We start from the raw sequence: 17,190 nt of genomic DNA on the forward strand, positions 1-17,190 counted from the left end.
AAAAATCACAAGGGGAAAGGACAGAAATTTTAGACTAGTAACATTAGTGCTGATAAGAAGATAGTTCAATAAGCCATAGCTATTCTGAAGGCAACATCGTGACAGGGAAAAATGCAATTAGAAAAGCTCCCAGGGCGCCTGTGTGGCTCAGTCATTAAGCGTCTGCCTTCGGCTCAGGTCATGATCCCAGAGTCCTGGAATCCAGTCCCGCATCAAGTTCCTTGCTCAGCAGGAAGCCAGCCTGCTTCTCCTTCTCACTCCCCTTACTTGTGTTCCCTCTCTGTCAAAAAAATAAAATCTTGGGGCGCCTGGGTGGCTCAGTGGGTTAAGCCGCTGCTTTTGGCTCAGGTCATGATCTCAGGGTCCTGGGATCGAGCCCCGCATCGGGCTCTCTGCTCAGCGGGAAGCCTGCTTCCCTCTCTCTCTCTGCCTGCCTCTCCATCTACTTGTGATTTCTCTCTGTCAATTGAATAAATAAAATCTTTAAAAAAAAAAAATAAAAAAAAATAAATAAAAATAAAATAAAATCTTAAAAAAATGCATATAAGAAATTAAAAACAACTTTCAGAAAGGTTTAGAGGTAGGAATCTATCACAGACAGTCATTTTTATTTTATTTTTAATTAGAAAAAATTTTTTAAAAGATTTTGTCAGAAAGAGAGAGTAGGAGTGGCAGGCAGAAGGAGAAGCAGGCTCCCCACAGAGCAAGAAGCCCAATGCAGGACTTGATCCCAGGACCCTGAGATTATGACCTGAGCTGAAGGCAGATGCTTAACCAACTGAGCCACCCAGGTGTCCCATGGTCATTTTAAGATTTTATTTATTTATTTGACAGATCACAAGTAGGCAGAGAGGCAGGCAGAGAGAGAGGAGGAAGCAGGCTCCCCACTGAGCAGAGAGCCCAATGCGGGGCTCAATCCCAGGACTCATGACCTGAGCTGAAGGCAGAGGCTTTAACCCACTGAGCCACCCAGGCGCCCCTCCCATGGTCATTTTTAAACGTTTCCTATTTCTGTGATGTTTGGGGTAGCAGAAAAACACTTCTTTGGAATAAAAAAGAGTAAGAGAAGATATTACACAGCATACTGAGATATCTGGTTTATGAATATATCAAAAGCAACTTCCAACGTAAAGACTAAGAGAAAACATTCTGAGATGATTTACTTACAGAAGAAAGTCTAACTGCGGCTATAAGAAGCTAAACATTTTCATTCAAATGGATGACTTAAAATTAGTAAGTTTTCAAAGACTTCAGACTACAATTATTATTTTTTTTTAAAGATTTTTATTTATTTATTTGACAGAGAGAGATCACGAGTAGGCAGAGAGGCAGGCAGAGAGAGAGAAAAGAGGAAGCAGGCTCCCCACTGAGCAGAGAGCCCGATGCGGGACTCGATCCCAGGACCCTGAGATCATGACCTGAGCCAAAGGCAGCGGCTTAACCCATTGAGCCACCCAGGCGCCCTTCAGACTACAATTAAAAGGTGAAAATAACTTAAGTGTACATTCTCCTTTCCATACCTTCAATCTTAAAGCAAGGAAAGGTTTCAGATTTGGCAAACTACAGAGGAATTAAAATGAGCTGTTCAGCCTATCTAGCCATTTAAAAGGACAGTGATCTAAATAGGAAGAAAAGCCTTTTCATCACATTCTTCCTACCAACTGCACAGAGTAAATTTTCCTCAGGTAATTAACTTTTGCTAATACAATCCAAATGAACACTTGAGGGAAATACTCAACTTGAGCTTCCCCATGTTGAGTTTAGGGCCAGGGTTCTCAAACTGTATTAATACAGGAGTCACTTTAAGATGATTCAAGACTGTTTTGGAGCCAGGAGAATCATAACAGGAACAAAGCCATTCATGTTCACAGAGGCTGCAACCAGGGAAGAACTGTTTTCTAATTTCCATACTGAAATTCAGCATATAAATGCAGTTCTTTAAAAAGACTGGAAACTGGGAGCTCCGCTGGCTCATTCAGTGAAGCACACAACTCTTGAATTTGGGGTTTTGAGTTCGAGCCCCATGTTGGGTACAGAGATTACCTCAAAATGAAATCTTTAAGGGGCACCTGCATGGCTCAGATGGCTAAGCTTCACTCTTGACTTTAGCTCTGGGTTGTGAGATCAAGCCCTGAATCAAGCTCTTCTGGGCATACAGCCTGCTTGAGATGCTCTCCCCTGCCTTCTCCCTCTGCTCCTCCCCCACCTCTAAAAAATTAAATTTTGGAAACAGACAAACAAAAAAAGCCAACTGAAAAAAAAATAGGAAAAATCACATTTACCTGAGCATAGAGTGCATAGCCTTCAGCACACCTTGGAAATTTCTTTATGACCTCTTCGAAACCTTTCATAGCTGCTTGGATTTGTGAAGAATTGTTTCCCGTATATGCCTGGCGATACTGTTTAAAACAATCAAAACAGGCCTGTCAAATCAAGAACTCAAAAACGTGTGGAATTTAACATACTACGAAAGTCACACAAAATCACATAAATATTTCCAGAAAAGCAGGTGATTTGCTAACCTAATTTGCTGCATCTAAAAGGGTTCCAAGGAAATATCTCCGGAGCAGGGATCCATAGGCTATGTACAACTATGACTTCATTGCCATTATACAATTTCAAGATGTTCAATAATCTAGAAGAAGGCATACTAACTTGTAAGAAGTTAACTTTGCATATAAATGGGGGAGTTTTAAATCTAATATAATTTATTACACCTTACCAAAGTTACTATTAAGCTTCATCTAATAACATTTTTCATCCACAATTTAAATGTGCTTGTGACCAATTTCTTTCTTAAAAAGTCTTTTAGGATTCAGGCTATAGGGTTAACTGGAATATCTCATTTCACTAAAAATGAACTTATTTTAGTTGATTTTCAGCTTTGTGTTTCTAAATATTAACAATGTGAGATAGAGAGCAGTTATTTGGTATGATTTAAGAGTATTTCCTCAAATGCTTTTGGTTTTTTTTTTGTGCTAGCTTATGGAAAAACAAAAAACAAGAAACAAACCAGGGAGAACAGTGCTGTTTAGGGGAGCATGAAATCAGGGAGAAACATCTTATCAAGATGAACTCAAATAAAACATCCAGAGGAATACAGGAGCAATACCTCAATTAGCAAATACACTTCTATTTCCCAAAACACATTTTTCCCTTGTAGTCATCCTCTGGGGGGAAAAAGAGATGATGGTTTTGTGGACAGTGAGATACTTTTTTTGTTAACAATGGGAAATAAAAATGATGTTTAGGAAAATACAATATAAAGTAGAACCTACCAATGCAAAACATTTCTGAGCTTGTGCCAGAGCTGACTCAGGTCTTAATCTAATACATTCATCAAAATCTGCGACTGCTTCTTCAACTTGATCAAGCAGTATTTTCAGCTAAGAAAAACAAAACACACACACACACACACAACAAATATACACAATGCAAAATAATAGGCACACCAGTTGAGTACGGTGTCTCTTAATCATGGTTTAGCATCATGCTATGCATGTAGTAGTTATTCAGTGTAGAATTACTTTCTAGAAACAGTGAACTAGAAAATCCTATCATTTATTTATAAAAAAGATTTTATTTATTTATCTGACAGAGAAGAGAGATGGTGAGAGAGGGAATACAAGCAGGGGGAGTGGGAGAGGGAGAAGCAGCCTTCCTGCTAAGCAGGAAACCCGATGTGGGGCTTGATCCCAGGACCCTGGGATCACGACCTGAGCCAAAGGCAGCTGCTTTTCTGTTATTCTATGGATAGCCTATACATTCCACCCTAATGCATTTCAAGAAACCATCCATGTTAAACAGGTAATAAAGCCATGTGTTTCCCAGGTGAGGCTGAAACTGGGAATGGTTTTCATTACTACATATCCTTACTAAAAATCAAATATGCATATTATAAAACTCCATTCAGAAGAGATTTTTTGGTACTATTGGTATAGTCCAGGACAAAATCTCCTTACAGCAAGAAGCCCACAGAAATTCCCTGTTGATTCTAGCATTAACTCAAATGTTCAGTAAATTTTTCAGTGTCACTGAAAACCTAAGAGCCAGAAATACCTGAAAACCAAACTTGAACTGGCAGGCCAATATCTGTAGGCTTCTCTCTCTCTCTCTCTCTTTTTTAAAATAAGCAAATACCAAAATTCAAAGGACAAATATTTAAGATATGACTAAATAAATGCAAACCCAAACTATAACACTATACTTTGTTCACAGCAATCAGAAACGATACAAGGAAACTTGTGACAACATTCTCAAAAATGGTATCGTATTCCTCAATCCAAAGGTCAGAACTCCTGATAAGAAAATTAATTTACCTGTCCTCGGTGGTGATAAACATCTGCATTTTGAGGATCAATGTCAGCAGCCATGTTAAAATCCTGAGTAGACAGCAAAGGCTGCTGCTGTTGCATGTACATGCTGCCTCTTTTGATAAGAGCATTTGCTCGAAGCTACATAACCAAAATGAGAGGTTTGTCATTACTAGAATTTAGTCTTTTAAAAACAGTCTTTTTTGAAGTCTAATTCACACATCAAAAGCTCATCCTTTAAAAGCGTACAAGTCAGTCATTTTTAATATATTCACAGAGCTGTGTAGCCATCAGACTAATTCCAAACATTTCCATCACCCCCAAAAGAACCTCATACACATTAGCAGTCATTCCCCCCCATTTCCTTCCTAATCTTCAGCCCCTGAAAACCGATCTACTTCCTATTTCTACAGATTTGTATGTTCTGAACATTCACATAATAAATGGAATTGTACATTATGTGGCCTTTCTGTGTCTAGCTTCCTTCATTTAACATAAGGTTTTCAAGGTTCATCTATGTTATAGCGTGTGTCAATACGTCATTTTTCTCTATGGCTGAGTAATATTCCACTGTAAAGACAGACCACAATTTATCTGTTCATTGGCTGATGAACATCTGAGTTGCTTCCACCTTTTGGCTATAATACTGCTATGAACATTTATGTACAAGTTTTTGTGTTGATATATATATTCATTTCACTTGGGTATATACTTTAGAGGGGGAACTGCTGGGTCATATGGTAACTCAATATATTTAAATTTCTGAGGCACTCCCAAACTGATTTCCAGAGGGACTTTACCATTTTACATTTCTACCAGCAATGTGTAAGAGTTCCAATTTTTCCATATCCTCACTAATACTCTTTTAACTGTCCATCTTTATGATTATAGCCATCTTGGTGGGTATAAAGTGATACCTCATTGCAATTTTGGTTTTCATTTCCCTATGGCAAGTGATCCTGACCATTTATTTATTCTTTGGAGAAAGTCTGTTCAGATCTTTGACCTATTTTTAAATTGGGTTCTACTGTTGAGTTCTTTATATATCCTGGATAAAAGCACCTTACTGGATATATGATTTGGGAATATCATCTCCCATTCTGTGGAGTATGTTTTCTCTTCGTTCATGGTGTCTTTTGAATTACAAATGTTTTTAGTTTTGATGATTTTTGTATTGTTCCTATATCTAAGGAATCATTTCCTAATCCAAGGTAAGGAAGATTTCCTCCTAAGTTTTCTTCCAAGAGTTTTATAGTTTGAACTCTTACATTTAGGTCTCTCATCCACTTGGAGTTAATTTTTGTACAGGGCATATGATAGTTATCATTACTACTTGCCATTAAAACAATTAAGTCATGGTCATGAAGGCAAAAAATAGGTTTCTTCTCCAAAAAAATGTTTTGAGACAAAAGTAAATTTTCTTTCAATGAAACAAATAAGAATACCCCCATAATTATAACAAAACCAGAAGATATTTGTAATCACTAGGAAATAAAATGCAAAGTCATATTACTAAGGTATCTTCAACTTGAAAACCTCAATTTGAAAGGAACTTCTAACAAATACTTAGTTGTAATGCCTTTTGTTTATAAGAGGTTAAGATAGTTTATTAAATACTTAGGCCTTGAAAACAACTTTTACAATCCACAACATACATGAATGATTCATTTTGAGGTGAAAAAAACCAGAATTTAGTGAGGAAACAAACAACAGAGATGTTAACAAACTAGTAAGTGAATTTAGTTAACTGGTAGCTGAACTCTGTCTTATTAAAACACTGAGTAGAAGGCTCATATAATTCAACAGATCCCCTTAAATCTTAATTATGAATATAATTATATACACATAAAAAGCTGTTCCAACCACACAACTATAGAAATTTTTGATCTACTTTAGTATATCTCTCTGTATCATATTTTTAGAACCCATTTTTTAAATTCCTGTAACATAAAACCTTTCAGATTAAATGTGCTTTGTTAAATGCATTTTACAATCTTGTATGACCTATAACATTAATATATCACCCTTACTCCTATCTAAATATAGTCTAATACAGTAGGCAGTGGTTATAAAAGGAAGCTGAGTTACCAGATGCCATAGAAAAAAGAAAAAAATTCCTTTTCTGGTTAAAGATAACTATCACTGATATTTACATTTCAGTTTCACTGTATCAAATCATCATTAGGTGTAGCTGCTTCCAAAATAAAAACAGCCTTTTGGGGAATGGCAACGTCAATGTGAAAAATTTAGCAGTACATGCTAAAGCCACATTTTTTAGTTAATTCTTTTCACACACACACATTTTAAAAGGTACCTTCACATTAGCTTCTTTCAAACTGATGACTTTATCTAAATCTGGTTTGGCCGCATTGGCATTGCCAATAAGCAGGTAGAAGGTAGCTCGTAGTAATAATGCTTCTGCCATGTATTTGCCTTGAGCATCTATTTCTTTTGAGCATTCACTTATTATTTTATCATAGTTTTCTTCTTCCATATACTGTTTGGCCCTTAAATATCCAGAACTGGAAAAAAAAAATGAACATAGGAAATTATTTACTAAGAAAGGATCAAATGCTGAAACTTGCCACACTTAGCATTTCTAGAGTTAAGCAACTGCCCACCAGCCCTTATTCCAGTGTAGGACTGGAATGGGGCAGTGGGGAGAGGGATAACAGATCAGGCTTCCTGACAGGGACTGGGATTTTTCTTGATGTCTTGGGAAGTTTAAAAAAAGGGTTAACAGCAGAATCAATAGCAGAAACCTAGGGTTACTGCCTAGGCTTCAGCATTTATGTATGTTAAAAGATGAACTAATGACTGACTGATCTGCAACTTGCACAAGGATCTGGTCTTATTCACCTTCAAACATATGGCACACTGATGCCACTCAACAGTTATTTTATGACCAACAGAAAGAAAAGAGAAATAAGAGATAATTAAGCTTAGGTCACAGAAGCCAAGCTAAGAGACATGACCCAATCTGTGCTTGGTAAAGAAAACTCTGTTGTGGAAAACGCACTGTAAAAGAGCAAGACGGGAGGCAGAGAATTATCTGAAGGGCTCTCATCCAGAAGCTGTGTTGTTTCACCTAAATAAACAGACCCAGAATGAAGAGATGGAAATATCAAAGAAGGAAATTTAAAGGAAGAGTCTTCTATTAAGTAGGACATTTAATAAACTACACACTTTCTTACTTTTTAAAATACATGATTATTCTTCTAACGTCATTATTCTTCTAAGATGATAACATTTATTGAGGATGCTTGTGAAAAGGAAATTTATACTAACTAACCTCTATGGGGTCTTATAAATGTAAGGTTCCATAAGTTAAGAGTGTATTTTCTCATTTCATTTGTTATATACATCCTAAGTAGAGAAAACTGGCAAGCAATTTAAGCTTTAGCAGTCAAAATCTTATAAGCTCTCTTAATTTATCTTAATTAATAGTTACATTCTAATATTCCCCGCATTTTAACTTCATTGTAGTTTTTCTAGCAAGGACTATTCCCTAGCCCGAAGAGGAAATTATTGGCATTGCCTTAAACATTTACTTCTCAACTACAATTTTCTGAAAAGACTGTGTATCAACTAACTAAAGTTTGAATATCTTGGTACAATTATGCATAGTATCTTTCCTTAAAAGGTGGCCAACAATGGTTGAAAATTAGGAGAAAAAATCAAAAGCAATGTTTCCTCAAACTTTCCAATATGCTATAGATGTAGAACTCTGTTTTGCTACGGAACAATATTCCATTTTTCTAGAACTCATTAAAAACTGCCATATTAGTAGTAATATTGTACCTTCTCTTCGAAAGGAGAGCCACAGCTTTACTACCAAAACACAATACTGATAAATATAAATGGACAAGCAGACTATGTGACTTACATACCACATCACATCACTTGACCTCCAGTTGTAAACATAGCATCTTGTACTTTGGTTTCTATTCTCTATAGAAGCAAACCCAAGAAGCCCAAAGAATGGCTAGGCAAGCAGAAAACAAAGAAAAAACTCTGAAGGAAGTCACTCTTCAGGGCACTCCTAAGCTCCTCATAGTTTATAATATCCCCTGCACTAAAGCATCTGGATTCTGAGCTACATGACAATTTTCAAGTTAGTGCCCTTGTTCCAATACAGTCAACCACTTGACTCACTGGGGATCCTCTTGATAATATCATGTAGGAATATAGATACAATGCTTGATATACTTACTTTTCTTTAACTTCTGAGGCCTCTCCTTCTTTGTCTTTATCTTCATCAGACTTCTCTCCTTTAAGCATGGGCTGAGAAATAATATCATCTGTGAAGGAACTGAAGTAAGATTTGATAAACTGTGGAGATGGCATCAGAGGCTCACGATTCTGAAATAAAATCATGTTTAAATATATTAAAATGAGAAAACACTGACCACAGAAGCAGGTACATTTGTGCAACACTGAAAATGACTGCTGTAAAAACTGGAATCTCATTCTGAGGTAACTGAAGAATATTAGGGTCCAAACCACAGGACAAGAGACAGTGGAATAGGAAAAGTTACCCATCCCAAGCAGATTTTAAATGATATCCCTCTGGGACTCTTGGGTGGTGCAGTTGGCTAGGCATTCAACTTTTGTTTTCGGCTCAGGTTATATAATCTCAGGGTCATGAGATCGTGCCCCATGTTAGGCTCTGAGTGGAGCGTGGAGTCTGCTTAAGACTATCTCTCCTTCTCCCTCTGCCCTACACACACACACACACACACACACACTCTCTCTCTCTCTCTCTCACACACTGTCTCAAATAAATAAATATATAATGACACTTCGTCTCTTGAAAGATGTAAAGTATCAAGAACCCCCTAGGACTACTCACTAAAATTTAAAAAGGTGAAATGTATAACACAGGAGGCACATAACTGTTGAGTTAAAAATTACCTCCTTCTAGTGCACCTGGCTGGCTCAGTCAGTAGAGTGTGCAACTCTTGGTCTTGGGTTATAAGTTTGAGTCCCATAGTGAGTGCAGAGATTGCTTAAAAATGAAATCTTAAAATGATCTCTCTCTGGTCTCTGTCCTAGAAGATCAGCATCTTTTTTTTTTTTTTTTTTTAAGATTTTATTTATTTATCAGGGCAGGGGGGGAGAGCGAGCACAGGCAGACAGAATGGCAGGCAGAGGCAGAGGGAGAAGCAGGCTCCCCGCTGAGCAAGGAGCCCCATGTGGGACTCGATCCCAGGACGCTGCTTAACTGAAGGCAGCTGCTTAACCAACTGAGCCACCCAGGCGTCCCAAGATCAGCATCTTAACCATTCAAGACCACATCTTACACAGGTGCTGTTAAGTCTATTTACCACAGGCACTGTCCTCCAATTGTACTGTGTCTCCATTACAGTAAATGCCATCAAAAGTCTGAATGAAATCTCATTTCTATTTTTTTTAATTTCTCTTTAAGTTGATGGCTCATTTTTAAAAATTAACATACATTATTTGTTTCAGGGGTACAGGTCTGTGAATCATCAGTCTTAAACTAATTCATAGCACTCACCATAGCACATACCCTCCCCAGTGTCCACCAGCCAGCCACCCTGTCCCTACCCCGCAACCCCGTCTAGCAACCCTCAGTTTGTTTCATGAGATTAAGAGTCTCTTATGGTTTGTCTCCCTCCCCAGTCCCATCTTGTTTCATTTTTCCCTTGCTTCCCCCCAACGACCCTCCACCCTGCCTCTCAAATTCCTCATATCAGAGAGATCATATGATAATTGTCTTTCTCTGACTGACTTATTTTGTTTAGCATAATACCTTCTAGTTTCATCCAGGTTGTTGCAAAGGGCAAGATTTGAGTTTTCTGATGGCTGCATAGTATTCCATTATGTGTGTGTGTATATATACACACACACACACACACCACATCTTTATCCATTCATCTGTTGATGGACATCTAGGCTCTTTCCATAGTTTGGCTACTGTGGACATTGCTGCTATAAATATTTGGGTGCACGTGCCCCTTCAGATTTCTACATTTTATCTTTAGGGAAATTTCATTTCTTACTTAAATTACCACTTTTTTGGCATGACAACCTGATTCATAATTACGGAAGCATTTCACTTCTTTTAGTCTGATTAGGATAAAGTTTTAAAGAGGGTAGAGAAAAACATGGACATAAAACTCTTCTCACATCTTTTGGATCTTTTAGCTTAAGAATTCAACTCAAAGATTTTTAAATTGAAACGTGACATTTTAGATCATATGCGTAACAAATACCATTTCTGTTATTTTGGTAGATTTAATACTTTTATATTTGAAAGAGGAAAAAAAAAAGGGAATTTGGCTTTGTAAGTAAATGACCTAATCTAGGATAGATGAGATTGGGAGGGAAGAAAACACAGGAAATCTTTTTTTTTTTTTTTTTTTTTTAAAGCTGGAAATCTAAGGGAAAACCCATATTTTTGTGGAAGAGATTCAATTTCTTACTCTAGGATTATACAAGTTAATATTTTAAATCAAATGGTCACCCATCAGGTGAAAAGTATGCTTAACTTCAGTATTTCCCTAAAGACTGTGCATAGGAATATACAGGGGCAATCATTTCCCACTTTGAAAAGCAGTACTAAAGACTGAGTAAATCATTTATGTCTTTAGTTTACTATTTGAGTTTGGAAAAGGCACCTCCCTGCCTTCCACAGAGAATTACAAATTTAAAATGAAAACAATGTAAGCAATGGACTTAATAAGTATCAAAGAAACAAGATACAAATTCTAGCTTTGCTACTTATTAGCCATGTGACCTGGTATATGTCATTTTCAGTTTTCTCATCTCCAGATGGCAATAAAAATACTTGCCTTATTTATCTTACAGGGTTGTTGTAAAAATAAAAACAATAATGTAAAAAGTATTTTGTGGGTGCTTGGGTGGCTCAGCGGGCTGGGCTTCTGCTTTCGGCTCAGGTTGTGATCCCAGGGTTCTGGGATCAAGAATCATGTTGAGCTCTCTGCTCTGTGTCCCCCTCTCTCTGCCTGCCTCTTTGCCTGCTTGTGATCTCTTTGTCAAATAAATTTAAAAAAAAAAAAAAATTAAAAAAAAAAAAGTATTTTGTGATTTTGTGTCACAAAGGTGGCATACAAACAGATTAGAAAGTCTAAGTGGAGGGGCACCTGGCTGGCTCAAGTTGGAAAAGCATGTGACTCTTGATCTTGGGGTTGTGAATCTGAGCCTCATGTTGGGTGCAGAGATTACTTAACAAATAAAAACTTAAAAAAAAAATTTTTTTTTTTTTAAGTGGAAACTGATTTGGAAACTGTGTAAATGTGGGTTATCTTATATTTTCTTACCACCCTGAAGCCCAACCAGTACAATCACTCAACAATAGCATTATATAAATACACACAAGGAAAGTAGGCTCCTTTGAGGCTCGGAGACTCACACAGTGTTTTGAGGAACCTGTTCTAAGAAATGATCAAGGAAAAAAAGGGTTCTAGAGGTTAAAGAGACTGAGAACGACTACACCACTACAGCTACATTCCTCCTGAAGATTCACAATATAACCTAGCACATGAAAGTTGCAGTGAAGAAACCGGTTTTAACTGTTTAACTCAGTGAATATTCAGGAGTGCAAAATTAAAAAAACCCAATATACAGCTTATTGAAGTCAATTTAAAAGTTTCCTTCAAGAAAAAAGGAACAGCTGCCTTAATATTAACTGAAGTTTAGCAGAAAATCTCCAAAGGTATTTAGTGATGCTTGTGGTAGTCCCATGGCATTCTACTTATAGACCTCCATGACACATCATTGTATCATGCCTTTCACACTTATTAATGGTCTCTCTCACTAAATTGTAATGCTATAAGGGCAAGGGCAATAGCTACCCACCCTCCTAAAATTGCTTTGTTCAATAAATATTTCTTGAATTAAGTCATCTGTTACAGATTGCCTAAAACCAGTGCCAATTTACATATTATACCTTTAAAAACTTTATTGATATAGGCAGGAGTTGGCAAATTTTTCCTCTAAAAGATGAGATAATAAGTATTTTAGGCTTTGCAGGCCATACAGTCTCTGTCACAACTACTCTACTCTGCTGTTAAAGCTTAAAAGCACCCAAACACAATGTCGGAATGCTGTTTCCCAGTTAAAACATTACTTATACAAACAGGGGGCAGACTGGATGTGGCCCACAGGCCTTCTTTGGTGACCCCTAATATGGATGAATTCTTTCAGTATCCTCCAGATATATACCATATTGGATATAGCCTACATTTAACATTCTTATTTTGAAAAGATAAGCCACAAAAGCCTGAGATTACAGGAAAAGAAATACAATCCAGATCTAATTTCAGATCTAATTTCATTACTATCACATCCAAGTTTAAGCAGTATAAATTAAAAATGACCCTTCATAATATATGTTCCCTCTATTGACCAGCTCAGACTTACCTTGTATTTTTCTTTGGCTTTCTCTTTTCCAAGAAGTTTAAGAACTTTATCAGCTAACAGCATGCTTTGTTGATTTTGGAACCCTTCTAGTATACATACAGCAGTGACATCTAGAAATGATGGAAAAAATGAAAGTATAAAATTATTGCCAAGGTGATCAGCAGCATAAAATGGGCACCACGTTACCAGAAAAAGCCAAACCAAATTGATAGCCTGATATAGCTATCAATTTCATTTCCAATAAATTGATTCTGTTCAATACTTTAGTTTTATATACTCTATAATCAAACTCAAAGCTCATAAATTCATTTCACTTCTCTGGTTATTTGCTTTCCTCACCTGTGAAATCCAAGGGACTATACTGCATGGTTTGTGATGTTTCTCACCACTCTCACATTCTACATAGTAAATAAACAAGGAATCCAGGAAGATTCTCTTCTGGCCAGTACCTAAAGGCCAAATCAATGAAATGTGGCTCTCTCATGTCTGATTCTTTTTATAGGCCTCAGAGTTATTCCTTGTGTCCAAAGCCATCTGGCCAAGAGTTCTCAATTAAATCTGCTGCAAAATACCATTTTTATCTGGTTATGCCACAGCTCAAGTTAAAGTTGTTTCAAAGTTAAAAGATCAGTGTTTCTTAAAACTCTCACCCTTTCAAAATACTCACACACTGGCTGTTGCCACTCTTTCTGAACTCAGTTTCTTAAACTTCCAAATCCTCTAAACAAGTCAATCTGCTGTATGTCCCCCGATAACCTGGCTAAGGCCAATGCCAGTGTCTTTTTCCCATCCTCTTCTTTTATCTAAAATCCACTTCACCACCTTCCTACCAATTATTAACTGTTAGTAACTTCAAGGGCTGGCTGAAAACTCAGAATTCTCTTTTCCAAAGCAACTGTCCTTCCACCCACCACCAAAGTACATGACACCACAAAACCCAACTTTTCTAAAACGTTCTTTAAACAATTCTCACTTGGTAATCCAGACTTCACAATTAAATGGCTTTTTCCTTTTAAATAATGTTATTAAAAAATAGTTTTGGCAAAATCTGATTACTGATGCTTTTAAAGTAGTTTAAACTTGCAGAAATCACTTCGGTTAAGCTCCATGTCACCTACAAAAATGTACTTTAAAAGCCAGTGGCCTATATACTCTAACTGAAGTTTTGGAAGCAAATATGGGCAATTAGAGGCCGCAGAATATTTACAGCATTTACTGAGAATGGAAATTCATCTGATGCTTTGTACCAACCACATACTTTCCAAGTACTTTCAAATCATGTTTGAAAATACCAAGAGCAAAAACCAAATGTTTATTTTAAGGATTCATCTCAAAAAGTATTTCACATTTATATAGGATAATCACCAAAAATATGTAGAATCTTAGCAACACTATCACTTACTAAAACCTATTTTCTTATTTCTTATTCATGGAATTACACTGAGGCTCATTATTTGCCCAGTTAAAAATGTATGGGATGTAAACTCCAAATCTTAATACTAATTTAATTCCATAATTGAGAACAAATACTCAAGCACCAGCAATCTCAATTTAAACTATAAAACAAATTCTCAGTTGGGGAAGAATCTAACTTTTAAATCCAAGTGATTTCTCTACTCATAAGCAGAGTTTCATATAAATTTATCAATGACTACAAAACCTTTAGTAATTTTCATATGTAAACACAAAAATACCCTCACCTTCTAAACATTCCTTCTTATTGTCTAGCTTCTCGTGGGCTTTTGCACGTCTAAAGAGAGCTTTCACATATTTGGGATTAAGTTCAACAGCCTTTGTACAATCCTGTGCCACCTCTTTCCATTTTTGCTGTAATTGAAAGTATTAAAAAAAGTCACACTAAAGGAAGCACTGTTCAAGAGAAATCAGTTTTGGAAACTTAACAGGCTGAGTATTAAGAGTCCTAGAACACACAAAAATATTCCCAATACATAAAAAGAGTTAATATCCACGATATATTACAACAGCTCATATAAATACCTGTAATAAAGAAAAGCAACCTGGTTTTCAAAAATAGGCATAAAACCTACTTAGGCCATCTTTCTACCACCAAATCTACAAACCTACCTGCATCTTTGTGCTCTTATTATCTCCTTCCCTGCTGTTAAAAAAGTGAGGAAGTGCCCCTCTTCATCAAAGGCCACCTCTCCACTTGTGATCCATATTGTCCCCACTCATGGACTTCACCCTGTTCACTGCTTCTCCTTTGCATCTATATAATCTCTAATGAAGCATTCCCATGAGCATAAAAACACTCACTCTAGTATTTTCCATCTTTTAAAAATCCTCCTTTGATTCTTTAATTCCCTACAGTTACTACCCCACTTCTCAGCTCCTCTATATTGCCAAACCTCCAAAGAACAGCCTTTCTACTTGATTTCTGCCTACCTCAATGGGTGCTCCTTCTCAATGTCCTTTGTTAAATTCTCCCCCTCCCCTGAGATCTACAAGTGGAACATTCACAGCCTCATCTCTCCTCTCTCTCCTAGTTGATTATATCTATTGTCCTGGCATTATATAAAATCTAAATTTAGATGGTTCTCTTTAGACCAAACCACTCTCCTTAAAATAGACATTTCTTAATTCAACTTCTACTTAGCTGTCTAACTCCTTCCGCATTCTACCATTATTAACATTCCTGCTTTTCATTATCCTTCACGACCAATACAACAACAGCAAGTCGTTGGTCTCAGCTTTTTTTCATGTTTTACCTCGGCTACTACAACAGCAACCTTACTTGGTCTCCCTGTCTCCACTCTTGCCTCCCTATAATATATTCTTGACAGAACACTGAAAGCAATTTTAGAGGATGTTTCTGCCCTACTTAATATCCTTAAGTATTTCCCTTTACACTCAGAATCAAATCCGATCTCCTTACCTTTGCAAGGCTTTGTCTCATCTGCCCTCTGCTACCTCTCCAACTGGATCTCTCTATACACCAGATCCCTTACAATTCTTTAATCACATCAAACTCCTTCCTGCCTCAGAGCAATTACACATACGGTTTCCTCTACTTCTAACACTGTCTTCTCTACTGTTTTATGTTCCAACCCCATCTCCAGTCATTCCTCTATTAAAGGTCAGGTTAATTCTTTTAAAGCATTTATGAAAATGTTGTTTAGCAGTTTGCTGTTTAGCAAAACTTGAGCTCCATGCATAAGTGTTTGTTCTTATAAACCCAGCTTGTACCGCCATAACCTTCCGTAGAGGAGACGGTCCATAAAATTTGGTTGAACAAATAAATGTGCAGAATACAATTGCCCAATAACCACAGAAAAGGATAGTCAACTTTAGCAACATCTTAAGAAGTATAAATTAAAACAATTTTTTCTCCTACCAGAATGGCAAATATTATCAAGACTGAGAATATAAGTTGGTGAGAATGACAGAAAACAAGCATGTTCATATATTATTGTTGGGAGTAGGTACTGATGCTCTTTTTTTATATTTCCATTTCTAGAATTTTATCCTCCCAAAAATATGCAAAAAATACTTATAAGAATATTTACTCAAACTCTGAATGCAATAGGTAAAATAGGAAACAATCCAAATGTTCATCAATAGGAAGATGTTCTCAGTACACAACTATACAACAGCTACTATATACAGCATTTCAGAAAGAATGACAAATGTGCATGCTAAGAAAAACTGCACAAGATATAGTGGCAACTGAAAGAATATTTTACAATAATACATGGTCTCCCCCAACCCCACATATGGAGAGAAAAAGTTGAAATAATAGCCTCAAATTATTGAGAAGGTTGGGGTCACCAGAAACTATAGCTTCCTGTATCATCTAGTTTTATAAAATCTGATATATATAACTTTGGGTTATATTTGTAACCAGCAAAATTAAAATCTATTCTTAAAAAAGCTATGTAATTAAAGGATATGAAAACAAAAAGCCTGTAATTTCAAAACAATTGAAATTGTTCAGAAAACTGATTAGATTTGGCTGGTATTAAATGAAACACTATGCAAATAAAGCAAGCAAAAAGAAGGAAAAAACCCCTAAGATACATACCAACTGTTCAAAGGCAGCAGCTCTGTTCTGATAAAATGTGGAAAGGTCAGCGTTCTTCTCTATAGGGCACAAGCTGATCGCCTCAGTATAGCACTGAATAGCTTGTTCATATTTTCCTGCTTTAAAATATTTGTTGCCTTTGTTCTTGGCTGCTTGGGCTCTATCAAGAGAGTTCTAAAACGAGAGGAAATAACACTTACCAATACACAGGAATACATTCAGATCAGTGATAAACTGACAGAAGAAAAATGGAGAGGTAGAGTGGCTGTTTACAGTGTACACTGCTTCATGTAAGTATCTTCATGGGATAAAGTCTCAGTACTAGGATTGCTAAACCAACGGTTTATGTACTATTTTTCATATTACAAGTTTTTATTTTATTTAAATTTTAGTTAGTTAACATACAGTGCTATCGGTTTTTGCAGT

General features: G+C 36.6%; 1 protein-coding gene and 1 long non-coding RNA gene across 2 annotated transcripts in view; both read right to left on the reverse strand.

The window, feature by feature from the left end:
* The window catches only part of LOC309846717, a 104,072-nt gene that overhangs the window by 26,626 nt on the left and 60,256 nt on the right, over positions 1-17,190 (reverse strand). The window lies entirely within an intron of this gene.
* The window catches only part of TOMM70 (translocase of outer mitochondrial membrane 70), a 35,115-nt gene that overhangs the window by 5,766 nt on the left and 12,159 nt on the right, over positions 1-17,190 (reverse strand). The window contains exons 2-9 of the mRNA XM_082695918.1: positions 16,765-16,938; positions 14,423-14,549; positions 12,723-12,832; positions 8,527-8,675; positions 6,628-6,835; positions 4,320-4,454; positions 3,279-3,386; positions 2,283-2,399 (exon numbers count right to left, since the gene is read on the reverse strand). Coding sequence (XP_082552044.1) covers positions 2,283-2,399; positions 3,279-3,386; positions 4,320-4,454; positions 6,628-6,835; positions 8,527-8,675; positions 12,723-12,832; positions 14,423-14,549; positions 16,765-16,938 — 1,128 coding nt within the window. The remainder of the gene's footprint in view (positions 1-2,282; positions 2,400-3,278; positions 3,387-4,319; positions 4,455-6,627; positions 6,836-8,526; positions 8,676-12,722; positions 12,833-14,422; positions 14,550-16,764; positions 16,939-17,190) is intronic.

Source organism: Mustela nivalis (genome assembly GCF_964662115.1).
Source record: "Mustela nivalis genome assembly, chromosome: 1".
In the NCBI taxonomy this organism is placed as follows: domain Eukaryota; kingdom Metazoa; phylum Chordata; class Mammalia; order Carnivora; family Mustelidae; genus Mustela; species Mustela nivalis.